This window comes from Leptopilina boulardi, unplaced genomic scaffold, assembly GCF_019393585.1.
Source record: "Leptopilina boulardi isolate dan_hultmark-lab unplaced genomic scaffold, ZJU_Lbou_2.1 LbouV2_97, whole genome shotgun sequence".
NCBI classification, from domain to species: Eukaryota; Metazoa; Arthropoda; class Insecta; order Hymenoptera; family Figitidae; genus Leptopilina; species Leptopilina boulardi.
The window spans coordinates 964,270-981,194 of record NW_026138046.1 but is presented as its reverse complement, the minus strand read 5'-3'; the positions used below and the strand labels follow the sequence as shown (position 1 = coordinate 981,194).

General features: G+C 21.2%; 1 protein-coding gene across 2 annotated transcripts in view; it reads left to right on the top strand.

The window, feature by feature from the left end:
- The window catches only part of LOC127290940 (ubiquitin carboxyl-terminal hydrolase 48-like), a 152,184-nt gene that overhangs the window by 2,944 nt on the left and 132,315 nt on the right, over positions 1–16,925 (top strand). The window contains exons 1-11 of one of the 2 annotated variants that reach the window (XM_051319784.1): positions 199–347; positions 852–991; positions 2,389–2,595; positions 2,979–3,299; positions 4,372–4,608; positions 5,276–5,514; positions 5,696–5,985; positions 6,450–6,551; positions 6,710–7,110; positions 8,767–9,094; positions 9,400–9,584. In XM_051319784.1, coding sequence (XP_051175741.1) covers positions 858–991; positions 2,389–2,595; positions 2,979–3,299; positions 4,372–4,608; positions 5,276–5,514; positions 5,696–5,985; positions 6,450–6,551; positions 6,710–7,110; positions 8,767–9,094; positions 9,400–9,584 — 2,444 coding nt within the window. In that variant the 5' untranslated portion in view covers positions 199–347; positions 852–857. Of the gene's footprint in view, positions 1–198; positions 348–851; positions 992–2,388; positions 2,596–2,978; positions 3,300–4,371; positions 4,609–5,275; positions 5,515–5,695; positions 5,986–6,449; positions 6,552–6,709; positions 7,111–8,766; positions 9,095–9,399; positions 9,585–16,925 lie in introns of those variants that run through there. The other variant, XM_051319782.1, reaches the window with a different exon arrangement.

Below are 16,925 nucleotides of genomic sequence, written 5' to 3'. Positions count from 1 at the left end.
TATTTTATCATTGAAAAAGAAGTTTGTGTGTGTGTGTATTATATTGTTGTACATATATATATATAGAAATACAAAATAAAATAATCTGTAAATAATAAAAAAAAAAGAAAATTACAGTGATATTTTCGCGACGATAAAAATATATACATATATTTATTTAGGTGTCAAAAAAAAAAAGTTTTTGTTCAGTGCATGTGAAAAATACAAAAAAAAATCGTTTTTTATAACCTACCCAATGGTTTTGATTGCAATGTACAATTGGAATCATATAGAAAAATATTTGTGTTTTTCTTTTTCTTATTCTTCAATTTTACGCAGTTAAAAACACCAAACTTTCATCAATTGTGGTAAGCGAAAAAAAAAACACTTTCTTTAACAGAAAAAATAAAAAAGTTTTCACATTGTTAAAAATTACACTATTTGTATATATATATATATATTAGTATAAAAAGAAACTTAATAGTATATAAAATATTCCGAAAAAATGTCAGAAATATTAATCATGGCGGGAAGAAGTGAAATTTTTGTCAACGATGGTTAGTTTTTTTTTTTTTTTTTGTCTCGGGGAGAAAATTCCTAGATTTTCTTTATTTCAAAAAAAAAAAAAAAAAAAAAAAAAAACGGAAAGAAAATATTTAAAAAAAAAACAATCGTGGATTTTCTTTGGCAAAATTTTACAGTTTCTTTTCTGTTTGCTTTTTTTTCGGTCTTTAGATAATTATAATATTCCGACTTTTTGAGGTTATGTTTAAGTATTTTCGTTTATATTTTCGGGGAAAAATTGAAATTTTGTATTTTGGTCACATTTATTTTTTATATATTAATTGTAATAAAATTAAAAATTTATTTAGATCAAAATGCCACCAGCGAAGAAATTAGATATAGATAAACAAGCATGGATTTGGACGGAAACTGTTCAATCTAATGAAATTCAAAGAATTCATTTGGAAACTGCTTATCGGCTTGGATTAAGAAATTGCACAAATTGCAAGTGAGTTGTTTTTCATTTGTTTTTATTGTCAAAAAAAAAAAAAAAAAAAACTAAAAAAAAGGGATTTAATTTATTATTTTTTAAATGCAATAATTTTATTAAATTTTGAGAAATTTTTTCTCCTTTTTATTCTTTTTTTTTTGTTTGCGAAAATTCAAATCAAAGAATTATGATTATTTATTTATTTATTTCAAAACTTATAGGAATTTAAAATTTTAGAATATAATTAATTTAATTTTCGAAAAAATATAATTTAATTTAGAAAAAAAAAACAAATTATAATTATTTTTTTTTATTTATTTCGCGTCATTAAAAATTATTTTTATAATATAATTAAATTATTATTAAATTTTCATTTAATAAAAATATAAAACTAAAAATAAAAAACATTAAATTTAATCTAAATTGAAATTTTAATTTTAATTTAATTCTGTTAAATTTATGTTTCGATTTTAATTAAAAAGAATTATAAATTAACAAAATTATATTTCAATTTAAAATTAAATTCTAATTATAAATTTACAAATTTATTTTTTAATAATAAAATTCTAATTAAAATAAAAAATTAAAAAAAATTTTTAAGTTCTAATTAAATAAAATTTTAAAAATTATTTAAATTCTAATTAAATAAAATTTCAAAAATTATTTAAATTTTAAGTAAATAAAATTTCAAAAATTATTTAAAATTTTAATTAAGAATTAGAATTTCACAATTTTAATTACAATTAGAACGGGTTTTTTTTCCCGTTTATTTAAATAAATAAATTAAATTTCAAATTAAAAAAATTATTAATAAATTTTTAATTATTTTTAATAATTAATAATAATATAATAATAATAAATAATAATATATAATAATAAATAATAATATATAATAATTAATAATAATATTAATAATTTTTAATTATTATTAAATTTCAAAAATTATTTAAATTCTAATTAAATAAAAATACAAAAATTCATTTCTATATAAATTAAATAACAAAATTCTAGTTTTTTTCTTTTTTTTTTTTGGTAAATAAAACAAAATTCTTATTTTCTTCTATTTTTTCGTAAATAACAAAAAAAATCTTTCTTTTTTTCTCTAAATAAAAAAATTATTTTCTATGTCCTTTTTGTGTGTGTGTGTGTGTGTTTTTTTTTAATAGAAAAAAAATCTTGTTTTTTTTCTCTTTTTCTTTAATTTTTGTTTTAAAAACATAATTTTTATTTGAAAAATGTATAATAATAATAATAATTAATTTTTATTTTTTTTCGAAACGTAAAAGTAAATTAATTTTTTCAATTAATTAATAATAATTAATAATTAATAAATTAATTAATTTTCATTTTTTTTTCAAAATAAAAAAATGCATTGTTTATTAATTGTTCCGTTTTTTTTTTTTGTTGAAAAAAAGACGCAATTGTGGAAATAATCCACAATGTTTGACGGGATTGGGCGAGGACAAATATTTAAATTCAAATGAATCAAAAATTGATCCATTGGAGGATTCATTGAATGAAAATCTTCGCGATACATCGCAACCTGTTGGCTTGAATAATCTCGGTGCCACTTGTTACGTCAATAGTTTACTTCAAGTTTGGTTTCACAATGAGAAAATGAGGTGAGAGAAAAATTAGAATCAATTTATTTATTAATTTCTTAAAATTATTTTCCTATTTTCTATTATTTTTCTACTAGTTTTTAAATTATTATCAATATTATTTTCAACTTGTTTCAAATTATTTTCAATTATTTTCTATTAATTTTAATTTATTTATATCCATCTTCTTGGAAATTAATTAAATTAATTTTTTTTTAATTTCCTTAAAACAAAAATTGAAATAATTGGTATTAAAAATTAAAATTAATATTATTTTCTATTAATTTTTTATTTATTCTGTTTTGTTTTTCATTTTATTTAAAATATTAATTATTAATAATTTACTAATAATAATAATAAATTAATAATTAATTTTTTATTCTCCAATTATTGTATTTGTTTAGGAGAATAATTTACGAATGGAATTTGGAGGATGACGCTGAGGAATGCGCGGCAATAAAACATGCGGAAGAAACGCATGAACTTTATCGTCCCGTTACTGTTCTTGGGAATTTACAACATATTTTTGCAATGCTACAATTTGGTAATCAACGTAATGTTGATCTTGTTCATTTTTTTTATATATTGTCATTGGACACATATACACAACAAGACGCACAGGAATTTGCCAAACTTTTATTAAATCTCGTTGAGACAAAATTAAATCATGAAGCAAAGGAACGTCTTCGAAATTTAACGCAGGGTCAACAGAGTTACATTAATTGGTGAGTAAAAAATAAAAAAAAAAAAAAAAAACCCTTTTTTTATTATTTAATTTAACAAAAATTTTTTTAACTATTCTTTACTAAATTAATTATTTTTGAAATTTTTCACAAATTCAATTATCTTAAAGTATTTTTTAATTAAAATTTTTCAGGAAATTTAATTTATAATTATAATTTCAAAAAAAAAAAAAAAAAAAAAAAAAAAAAATTAGCAAATAAAATTAACAAAAAATTTTCAATTCAAAAACAACTAAAACTCAATTGTTTTCCAAATTACAATATAAAATCAATTAAAATTATTTTAAAAGATTTCAATTCACAATCAACATTATTTTTCAAAATTTCAATTGAAATTTAATTCACAAAAATTTGTTTTGTTCAAGTTTATAATTATCAAAATTTTTTTTTTTTCTATCTAAATTTCAAATTATCCGAATTTTAATTTATTTAAATTTTATTTGATTTAAGCTTAAAATTATCCGAATTTTAATTTGTTTAAATTTAAACATATATTTTAAATTTTATTTATTTTTTATTTATTTTATTTAAAGTTTTTAATTTATTTTTAATTTCAATTTAAAATTATGCGAATTTGAAATTTTTCCAAAATTTTTAATTGATTTAATTTTTTACATTTTGCAAATTTTTCATTGATTTAAATATTGAAATTATCAAAATTTTTAATTGATTTTATAATTCAAAATTTTTTCCTAATTTCAATTTTTACCCTATTTTCAATTATTCTAAATTTTAATTGAATTAAATTTAAAATTGATCTCTTTAATTTTAATTTTCCAAACTATTCAAATTTTAATTTAATTTTCCAAAAATTATTCAAATTGAAATAAATTTTAAATTATTCGAATTTCAATTATTTTTCAAATTTTTTTAATTGTTTTATATTTCAAATTATTTGAATTTGAATTTTTTTTTTTTAATTTTAATTGATTTATTTTCAAATTATTCGAACATTAATTGATTTAAGTTTCAAATTATTCGAATTTTTTAAAAGAATTAATAATAATTAATAAATTAGTTAATTTAATTATTAATTAATTAATTTTTTTTTCAGTTGTAAAACTTGCGGGACCGAGTATCCAACAACAACGACATTTTATGAATTGGATCTTCAATTGGCGCAAACATTGAAAGAATCAATTAATAAATATTTAAGCGAGGAACAATTAACCGACACAAATCAATATCATTGCGCCAAATGTAATGCAAAACAAGACGCGAGACGTTTTATTCGTTTGGATTCATTGCCAGAGGTGTTGAATATACATTTTTTAAGATTTGTTTTTAATCGGTAAGTTTTTTTTTCCATTATTATTTTATTTATACTTATTAAATTTTTTACTTTATTTTTGTTAATTATTTTGTCATTTTTGTTGAATTTTATTTTTTTAATTTAAATTTTATTCTTTTATTGTTATATTATTTTATTATTATTTTTATTTTTGTTTTATTTTGCTATTTTCGGTTTGTTTTATTCTTTGATTTTTTTTTTTATTTAACAAATTTTATTTTATTTTATTCTCTTCTTTTATTTTTTCTTTATATTCTTTTAGTTTTGTTTTAGTTATTTATTTATTTTTTTTATTTTATATTTTATTCTTTTCCTCTATTTTTCATTAATTTGGTTATTTTTATTTCATTTTTACTCTATTCTTTTATTTTTGTTTTATTTTAGTTTTATTTAAAAAAAATTTTTTTTATTTTCATTACCAATTCTATTAAAAGATAGAAAAAATAATGTGAATGAAAAATAAATAATACATTAATTATTTATTTTTTTAATCTTTTAGTTGTGTTTTATTTTGTTATTTTTATTTTATTTTCTTTAATTTTGCAATTTTTGTCTTATTTTATATTTTATTCTTTAATTTTTTTTATGTTTTATTTTTATTTTGTTATTATTATTATTATTATTATTATTATTATTTTTTTTTAAATAATTATTTGTTTTCTTGCAGATTGAGTGGCCAAAAGAAAAAAGTGAACACCGCGATTCAATTTCCGGAAAAATTGGACATGTCACAATATCTTGGTTGTCCACCAAATACACATGTTTATAATTTGGTGGCAATATTAAGTCACAGAGGAAGTTCAGCGCACTCGGGTCATTATATTGCAACAATTTGCAATTCAAATGGCGAATGGTATCAATATAATGATGCAAAAGTTGAGAAAATATCTCGCGACGAAATTAATGGTAAAGTATTTTTTTTTCTTTTCAAATTTTCATTTCGTAATCGAAAAGTAAATCGTAGTAATCGTTCAGTAAAAATTTGTATAAAAAGAAATTTTTTAATTTTATTTCGAAAAAATGAAAATTCGTCTAAAAAAAAAAATTATTTCTAATAAAAATTAATTTATAATTTGAAAATTTGCAGAATATACAAAAGCGACAAAATCGCGAGCAAAAGGTGAATATCTCTCGAATGCCGCTTATATGCTTGTTTATAAAAAATCACAACAATTGGGAATTAAAAGAAAGGGACAATGTGTGACAAATAGTCATTGTAATTTTGAAATGATGTCATTGAAAAAACAAAGAAATACAAATGGCGATATGGAACTGGTTGAGGAAATTCCTGAGACATCGTCGAATGGAAATAAAATTTTAAATGGTGCCTCTTCACATTTACAAATTAGTTTACAAGAAACGGACAAAAAATTAGAGGTATTTTTTTACTTTTTTAAATTTGCAAAAAAAAAAAAAAATTTGAAATTTTTTCTAATTTTTAACTATTTTTCAAATTTAAAATATTTTTAAATTATTTCAATTTCTCTAATTTTTAATTTTAAAAAGGTATTTTTTAATTTATATTTCCAAAATTTTGGATTATTTTCAAAACAATGAAATCTTTTTAAATTTCCGACATTTAGAAATATTGATAATTTTTTTTTTTTAATTTTTCAATATTGAAATAAATTTCAAAGAATTGCATATATTTAAAATATTTTCAAGTGTTAAAATTGTTTTTATATTTATTTATTTTTAGAATAAATTTAGAAAAATTTCTTTTTTTATTTATTTTTTTGTTTTATTCGACTAATTACAAATTGGTTTTAATTTAGAATTTTTTTATTTAATTCTAATAGTAATATTTTGAAGATTTTTTATTTTTTTTCGTTTCGTTTTAGATGGAATTTGAAGAATGGGGAGTGAGTAGAAAAATTAGAGAAATTCTCAAATTAGAAAATGTTGATTACGAATTAAAAACTCTCGATGCTCAGGAACAAAAGGTATTTATTATAATAATTATTATTATTTTTATTACTATTGAATTTTTTTTATTATGGATAAATTTTATTTTTTTTTTTATAAATAATTATAAAAAATTCAAGAAAAAAAAAAAGAAATGACAGTTTTTCTGATTTTTTTTTTCCTTCTTCTTTTATAGAGAAAAATTGTTGGCGATCACAATGTTAAACGACAATTGGTGATTGATATTTATAAAATGTTTCACAATAGAAATTCATTAGTCGAACATGTTTGGATATCAACTGAATGGCTAACAAAATGGCTTAGTTCACAATCAAATATAATACAACCAATTGATGTTACTTCGTTGCAATGTTGCCATGGAAATTTGGATCCATCGAAAGTAAATAAGGCAAAATGTATAACAAAAAATGCAGCCGATGTACTTTATCAAAATTATGGTGGCGGTGAAATTCGTCTTGATCAATTGTCACTTTGTCGGCCGTGCGTTGAACGTAAATGTACATCGTTAAGATTTAAAGTTGCATTGGAGAAGGATGGCAAGGAAGTTGGTGAATTAATACGAGCATTAAAAACAACGTGAGTTATTGAAAAATTAATTTTTGTATTTCTAATTTTTTTTTCTTTTTTCTTTTTTATAGAAAAAACAAAACAAAAAAAAACTATGTTGGTATTTTTTAGAAGTTATCAGGCCTCGAATTATATGATTTTTTCTGACTTTTTTTTTTTTTGTTTATTTTAATAAATAAAAAAAAATTTTTTAACAAATTTATTTTTTGGCATTTCTATTCAAAAATTTGGAAAATAATTGAATTTTCTTTTTTGTCTTATTTTCATTAGGATTTTTTTTACAAAAAATAGTTTTAAATAATAAATTATTATTAAAATATTGAAAAATAATTGAATTTTTTTTAAGTTTTATTGAAATTTTGAAAAATAATTAAATTTTTGGCCTTTAATTGAAATTTTGGAAAATAATTCAATTTTTATCTAAATTTCATTGAGAATTTTTTTGAGCTATTATAATTAAAATTTTGAAAAATCTGAAAGCATTTTATAGTTAAATTTGAAATTCAATTATTTTCAAAAATCTCAACTGAAAAAATTCAACGATTTTCAATAATTTCAATTTAAATCCATGAAAAATTCAATTATTTGAAAAAAATTTTTTAGTTTACTTCAACTAAAAATTAAATTCTTAAAAATTTTGATGGAAATTATTCAAAAAAAAAAGCGGACAAAAATTAAAAATTCTCAGTAGAAATTCAAAAATTAAATTATTTTTAAAAATTTTAATTATAATTTGTTGGAAACCTTCTTTTTTCTTTTTTAATCACAATAAAAATTAGTCAAAAATTTAATTATTTTCAAAAAAAAAAAAAAATTGATTATCTACCAATAATTCTATTATTTAAAAAAAAATTCAATTATTTTTCAAAATTTTAATTCAAATTGGTCAAAAAAAAATTGAAAAGAAAGAAAAATCTCAATACAAATTAGTGAAAAATTCTATTATTTTCTAAATTTCATTATTTTCCAAAAATTCTAAAAAAATTTTTCAACTTTTAAAAAATTTTTAATTGTAATTGGATAAAAATTTTCTTTATTTTAAAAATCTTAATAAAATTTAGGCAAAATATTTAATTATATATTCAAAAAATGTTTATTGGAATTTATCAAAAATTGCATTTTTTAAAAATTTTTCCTTCAATTCAGTCAATAATTCAATTTTAAAAAATATTTAATGGAATTTTATTTATTTATTTAGTAATACAAATTTTTAAATAAAAAAATACTAATAATAAAATACTAATAAAATTAGTAAAAAAAAAAATTAAATAAAAAAAGAACAAAAATTAAATTATTTTCAAAAAATTTTAAATTCAAATCAGACAAAAAATTCAATTATTTCTAAAATTTTATTTATTATCAGTCTAAAATTCCATTATTTTTATATTAATATAAATTATATTTATTTTATTAATATATATATTTAATAGAATTTTAAATTATTATTTCAAGTTTCTTTTAAAAAATTGTCTAATTAAAAAATTAATTTTTAAAATAATAACTAAATAAAGTGGAAAGAAAAAAATTCAAATGTTTGCAAAAATCGATTTCTTTTGAAAAAAAAAAATATTTCAAATTTTTATTTATCAAAATAAATTTTATTATTACAATAATATTTATTTGGAAAAAAATTAATTTGTTTGTTTGGTTTTTCCTCTTTTTCAGTGACGATTTTTGTTATATTGTCGGTGCTGAATCGTTAAAATATTGGCGAAGGCTTGCAACAGAAAAATTTAACGAAGAACTAAATGAAAAATATAATACACAATTACAATCGAATCAACATAATGGACAAGAGGAGCCAAGTATCGAGGAGGATGATGAGAATGATGTTCTTAATTTTAATGAAGATTTATTGTGCGAGCATAATTGTCTTCGTACGCCTGATTCGTCGAGAAAAATTGTTCCAAAAGAAGCGTGGGATATTTTAAGGAAATATTTTCCTGACGCGAGGGAATTTCCGATTAATGTTAATCCTTGTGATATTTGCGAGGTAAATTTTCTTTTATTTTAATTTTTCTTTTATTTATTATTATTTAATTTTAATATTATTTTAATTTTGATTTTTATTTTATTATTATTATTATTTAATTTTAATATTATTATTATTTAATTTTAATATTATTTTAACTTAATTTTTATTTTATTCGTTTTTTATTTATTAAAATACAATAATTTAAAAATATTTCAAATTTGGAATGAGAAAAAAGAAAAAAATTCAAATAGAAAACAATTTTAAGTGCTTGAATTTTTTTTTTCTAAATTATTATTATTTTTTTGTGTTTTTTTTTTTTGCAGGCGAGTTTGGAAACTGTCCAAAAATCAAAAGAGGAGGACAAAGTAAAGGCGAGAGAACAGAAGAATGCATTGAAAAATTTGTACTACGGAAAACACAGGAATGAACTTTTAAAATGCACCGATCCCACAATTACTTATTATATTGTGGAAAAGGAATTTTTGGACAATTGGCATTCATTCATTCGGTGAGTCAATTATTATTTTTTGAATTTTTTTTTTTTTTAACAAATTTTTTATCGTTTAATTAAAATATATGTGTGTATTTCTAAAAAAAAAATACAATTTAAAAAAAAAATTTAAAAAGAAATTAAAATATGTTGATATTTGCAAATAAGAATATTTTGAAAAAAATATTACAAAAAGAAATTAAAATATTTCAAAGTTTGTAAAAGAAAAATATTTGCAAATATTTTAAAAATGAAAATTCCATTTTTTTTTAATTATTCATTAAATTATTTTATTTATTTCAATATTTTTTGTTTCATAAATGAAAATTTTTTTTTTTTATATGCATAAAATAATAAAAACGAAATTTTGAAAAATAATTGTCAAAATTAGAAAAAAATATTTTTAAAAAATTGAATTTTCGAAATAAAATAATTAAAGAATTTTTTTTTTAACATAAAGGAAAATTGATATAAATAATAATAAAAACATTTTGTTGTATCAAAATTAACCTTTTTAGGATTGTTATCATCTAAATTTGAGACAATTGTGAGTTCTCAACCGCAGAAAAGGTTAAATTGCATTTCCGTTCGCGTACCAAACTGGAAATAAGACGAAACGTTATTAAGACAGGGTCTTTTCCTCGAGTCGATGTATCATTTGCTGCTAGGTCGTTAGGCGGTTTCAATTAGTTTTCCCTAGTTCCTGCCAACAGATAAAGAGAGAGAGAGAGAGAGAGAGAGAGAGAGCAAGAGAGAAAGACTTCCCAACCTTAATCGTGTGGTCCAGTTTTTTCTGACAATTAGGAAAAGCTCGTTAATGCGCGCGATATCCTCTCTCCCTTTTCTTTTTAACCTATCGCTACATTCGCTTAAGGTTTCATTATTCAACAAAAGAATAAATGAGAAATTTTAATTTTGAAATTAAAATACGAAAAAAAATTTGCTTTTATAAAGTTCTGGATATTAATTTTTATTAGTTATTAAATTTTTTATTTCACTTTTTTTGTTTTATTTTGTTTTTTTTTTTTGGGTTTAGTAATGGTTTTTTTTATTAGTTTCATTTTTTTTTTTGGGGGGGGGTGTAATTTTTGACTAATAATAAAATAAAAATAAAAACTAGGGAAAAAAACTATAAAAAAACATGAAAATTACCAATAAACCAAAAACAAACCATAAGAAAATACAAAAACTAATGGTAAACAGAAAATAAACCAAAATAATGAACCAACCAAAAAAGATTGAAAACAATGTAGGATCAAAGAAAAATTGAGAAAAAAAAATTCTATAAAGAAGTTAACAAAAATAAATCAAAATCGTTTGGAACCAAAAACAAACCAAAACTAAAATCGAAATAATTTTTTAAATAATTTTAAAATAAAGACCAATAATGTAGTCTTAATAAAAAGAATCCAAAATACTGTTATTAAAAACGGAACCAAAAATAAACCAATACTAAACCAAAAATAAATAAAATCGTACGAATCTAACTTAAAACGTTTAAAATAAAAACCAAGAAAGTTGAGTTTAAACCAAAGAAGCGCTAATAAAACTGTAATAAATAAAAGAACCTAAAATAAACCAATACTAAACCATAAACAAACCAAAAAAAAAAAAAAAACTAAAACCAAACTTAACCGTAAAATAAAAGTCAGGAAAATTAATTTAAAAAAAAAACAGAAAAAATTGTATTAAAAAACGGAACCAAAAACAATTCAAAACTAAACCAAAAATAAAATCATAGATAAACCAAAAATAATAGAAATAAAAACCCTGATAAATAGTTCATTAAAAATTTGCATATACAAAAATGGCATGAAATATTTTTTCATTAAAAAAAAAAACCAAAAAGCAAACCAAAAACAAACCAAAACTAAACTAAAAATTAAATTAAACTTATATAAACAAAAAAAAACCAAAAAATAGAAAATAAAATAAAAAATAAAAAAAACAAGAATGAAACAATTAATAAACTCAAGGGAAATAGAAAAATTGTGCAAAATATGTTTCAGAAAGATAAAAATATGTTTTTGTCTTTTGCTTCTTTTTTTTTCTCCTATATATATATAGATATAGATTTTATTAGGAGACAAAAGGAGTTTGAAAAATTAATCACTGGTTATTTCACGTACAAAAGAGAGTGTCGTCGTTAGAACAAAAGCCATTGGCTGGAAAAATATTTCACATTGCCCCGTTTAACTGTATAATAAGGACGTAAAAAAAATTACTCGATAATTTCTTGTGTGATAAAAGAAAAATAAAAAATTATTCCTTTTTTTCATCTTCCTTTAATTTTATTAAAAACTAATTTTTAAATTAAAAAAAAAACAGTAAAAAAAGTTTTAAAAAAATATTATTTTAATTTCAAAATAAATAATAACAAATAATAATAATAATTGTAGCAATAAATAATAATAATAATAATAATAATAATAATAATAATAATAGTAGTATATAAATAAAAAATATTAATAAGGAAAAAAAAATAAATTTATATATGTATAATTTTTCTAAAGAGTAAAATTAAGAATTTTCATGTCAGGATTTAAGAGTTGAACCGTTGTTAAAATTGTACGTGTGTGACATGACATTTTGTGTAATCCAAAGTAAAGGGTTGATCCTGATTTAGTCGGACGTCACGTATGGTAAACACACGAGGATTAAAGTATAAGAGATTTTTCCGTGTCAATTTACAAAAAAAAAAAAAAAAAAAAATTATACAAGTAAAGTCGCAGAGAGAAATCTTTTGCAATTCATTTCTCTCTAACCGATTAAAAAAAAAAAAAATTTCAAAAATTCACCCCAAAAAAAAAGATTTGATTTTGAATTTTTTTTAATAACTGGTAAAAACAAAGAAATTAATTTTTTTTTGACTTTTTTCAAAAATAAACCAATAGTGAACCAATAATGAACCAAAAAAAAACCAAAAAATAAATTCTGAATAAAAATTGAACCAATATTGAACCAATAGTGAACCAATACTGAACCAAAATAAAACCAAAAAATAAATTGTGAATAAAAATTGAACCAAAAGTAAACCAAAATAACTATACAAAAAGTTTTTAATTAAAAGTGACTAAAATTAGAAACAAAAAAATTAAATTGCAGCAAAAGAAACAAAAAAGAACCATAAAAATTACAAGTAAACCAAAAATGAACCAAAATAATCAAAAAAAAGAAGTAGAAGATAATAGACTATAAGAAAAGAGACAAGAAAGATTTATTTAATGTCAAAGGAACCAAAATGGAACCAAAAAAACTATGAGAAATAAAAATACAAATCAAAAATGAACCAAAAATAAACCAAAACTAAACCAAAATAATTATACAAAAAATTGTAAATTCAAAATAATTAAAAAAAGAATAAAAAAATTTATAATTTAGGTAAAGAACAAAAAAAACTGTTAATATTGGTTTTGAGTTGTTATGTTTCTTTTGGTTTGTTTTGTTCCTTTCCTATTATAAAAAACATTTTAATATCTTGTTTTATTCCTATCCAATTTACAATTTTTTTTGTTTGTGTAGTATTAGTTTTCAATTTTTGGTTTACTCTTAATTATTTTTGTCTATTTTTGGTTTGTCCTTAATTTTTATGCTTCTTTTTTGGTTCCTCTGTTAAAATATAAAATTTACTGACTTTAGTTATTTTAGTTTTATATTTAGTTTCAGTTATTTTAAATTTACAATTCATTGTGAAGTTTTTTTTTGGTTTCCTTTTGGTTCATTTTTGGTTTTTTCTTTTCATTTCTTCTAGTCTTTTTTGGTTTAATTTTGGTTTCTTTGACATTATGTAATTTTTTTGTCTCTTCGTAGTATTATTTTTTTGGAGTATTATTATTATTATTATTTATTATTATTTTTTGGATTATTTTGGTTCATTTTTGGTTTACTTGTAATTTCTATGGTTCTTTTTTACTACATAAACAATTTATTTGGTTCTAGTTTTAGTCATTTTTAATTTACAATTTTTTTCGCTGTTCACTTTTGGTTCATTTTTGGTTTTTTGATATTTCTTAGTTTTTTTTGGTTTCATTTTGGTTCCTTCGACATTACGTACATTTTTTTGGGTCTCTTATCTTGATCTTATTATTTTTCAGTTCTTTTCGAGATTATTTTGGTTCATTTTTGGTTTTCTGATATTTCTTAGTTTTTTTTGGTTTCATTTTGGTTCCTTCGACATTATGTACATTTTTTTGGGTCTCTTTTTTTGATCTTATTTCAGTTCTTTTTTTGGATTATTTTGGTACATTTTTGGTTTGTTATTTGTTAGTTATTTTTTGGTTTGTTTTTGGTTCTTTGATTATTTTTTTTTTATTTACTTTTTTATTTTTATTTTTTCTTTTAATTGACTTGGAACTTAATGAACATTTTTTTTTTCATTTTGACAATATTACAAAGTGAAACAAAATGAGACTATTATATAAGTGAGGAAGAAACTTGTTTGAAGTTGAGGAAAAAAGGAGGTGGGTATAAACTTCTTAATATTTTCTCACCTCTTTTCTTTTTGAGAAAACAAATGATCTAAAGAATGGCAATTCGTCGACGAGAAAGTCTCATGTCGAGGGCCAATCTGTCAACGTCGCTCAGATGGATTTTCGAAAGGATTAGGCATTTGCATAGGACAATCGCTCAACTTCGGTCCTTGGGCTTTTCCCTTTTATTTATCGAGAGATTCCAACAGCACACGGTTATACTTATTCCTTAAAGTAGCTCTCTCGCGAGACGCGATTATCCTCAATGCTAATCGAGATAATGGCAAACCGACACGGTTTTCGATTAAGACCAACAAAAAAAAAAAAAGAAGAAGAGGGCAATTTAATTGTAACTTCCCCTTTACTCTACCCCCATCTTTAATCTCTTTTCTTTTTTTTCCCAATATAATTAAATTTTACCAGATTTTAAAATTAGAAAATAATTTTAATATTTTTAGTGTATTATTTTCATTTGTAATAAACACTATATTTTTGGTTATAGGATTGTGGCAACTGAGAGGAGAGTTAAGAGGGGAAAAAAAGGTTTTCTTTGAAAAATTGAAAAGACAATGGGGAAAATATTGGGTTTGGTTGTCACGTTCTTTTTTTAAATACTAAAGACTGAACAGTATTGAAAATGTTTATAAACGATTTTAAGAGTTGCAATTTAAAGTTTTTATATCACTGTTTTCTTGAAATTATCAATTTGATACCGAATTGGATCAAATTGATCCCAATATTTGGATCAATTCATTGCAATTTGAATACATTTAAATTAACAGTAATTTTAGAAAAGATTTTAAATTCATTTTTTTAAATTTTGAAGATTTTATTTAAAATTCTGAAAAGCAAAAAAATTTTTTTTTTTAGAATAAAAATTAGAATTAATAACTAAATGCAAGTTTTTGAATTTTAATTATCGGTTCATATAGAAGTACCCTTAGAGGGGGGGAAGAAAGCAACTTAAGGGTTATGTTTGCGTGAACGATTTTAAGGGGATTTTAGGTTTAGGATTAGGTTGTAGTGGACGCGTTTGCGACCGGTGAGAATAATTAGTCATTTATGAAACCGTAAGTGGGGCCGCAAATCGGCCTCTCTTGGCGGTCAGAAGAGAGAGAGAGTGGGAGGGGGGGGCAAAGGGGCAAGTGAGAGAGAAAAGGGTCGTATGAACGTGTTATCTCAAAATTATTAATCATATCGTAACGGTGCGGCTCTCTGGAAAACGGATCACGAGAAGGAGTGAGAGAGAAGGAGTGAAACGAGGGTGAAGGGGGGGGGGGGGGTTTGTGACCCACGTTTCTGGAGCTCTATAGACTTATCTGACACCTTAATCAATTCCAAGTTATTAATTATGGGACCCCCTCGCCTTTTGGCAGCGACGTCGTCGTCTATATGGCGTCGTCGTCCATTGTCTAAAGGTTACAATGCGATGTCAACACGATCCAAGTCACATTTTCACCACCACCGCGTGTCATTAATAATTATTTAACGCTTCTCTTGCATTTATATATTTTCTTAACTCTGACAAGCGAAACCTCACGAAAATCGTGCAAATCACTTCTCTGTTTCTCTCTCTCTCTCTCACCACTCGTAAATTTAATTTTTAGCCAAATTTTCATTTAGTTTAATTTTTATTAAGCAGTATAATTATTTAACTAAATTTTGGTTTGACAAAATTTCTATTCAGTCGGTTTTTTTTTATTAAAAGGGTATTTCTATTAGGTTGTTTTTTTATTCAACAAAGTTTTCATTTAGCAGAATTTCTATTTAGCCGAATTTTCATTTAACACAATTTTTAATTAACCGAATTTTTATTTAATAGTATTTTTATTAGGCAGTAATTTTCACTTAAAATTTTTATGTAGTCTGATTTTGCATTTAGTTTAATTTTTATTAAACCGTATGATTATATTTAAGAAAGTTTCGGTTTTGGAAAATTTATATTTAGCCGAGTTTTTTTATAACAAGGGTATTTCTATTAGGCCGCTTTTTATTTAAAGAAAGTTCTATTTAGCCAAATTTTCATTTAGTTCGGTTTTTATTAAGCAGTATAATTATTTAACTAAGCTTTAGTTTAACAAAATTTCAATTTAGCCGGGTTTTTTTTAATTAAAAGGGTATTACTATTAGGCCGTTTTTTATTTAACGAAGTTTCCATTTAGCAGAATTTCTATTTAGCCGAATTTTCATTTAAAACAGTTTTTAATTAACCAAATTTTTATTTAACAGTACTTTTATTAAACCGGATTTTTATTAGGCAGTAATTTATACTCCTTAAAAATTTTATTTAGCCGAATTTTCTTCTATAACAATTTTTATTAAGCCGTATTTTTATTAAATAAAATTTTACTTTCTAAATTCAATTGTTTAGAAAATAAATTTGCAAAAAAACACCATTTTTTTTGTAGAATTAGAAAATTTTCTTGAATTTACAATAAAATTCTCGCGATTTATTATAAGTATGAGAAAAATTGTTGAAGAAATTTTTGTCTTTTTTAATTTTAATGCATTCCATCGAAAAACGAGACTCTTTGATTTTAAATCAAGATTTATTCTTGTAAATTCCCCAAGAGACTGAAGGCACGCGGTAATGGGATCCTCTTTATATATATATATATATATATATATTTGAAATACATTATAAACATAATTCTTTTATTTATTTATTTTTTGAGAAAAGAAACAGAATCGTGAGTAAAATTATAAATTATCATTTGACAAGGCATCTTTTTTTTCTTTTACAATATATTATGTGGGAATTTAAAGATTCGAACAAAATAAATAACAATTAAGTTGAAAAAAATATTTATTTTCTATATATATTTATATAATTTAAAAAGAAATTATTTTTTTTTTGATTTTATTAGGGCGGAAATTTGGAGGTATTTTA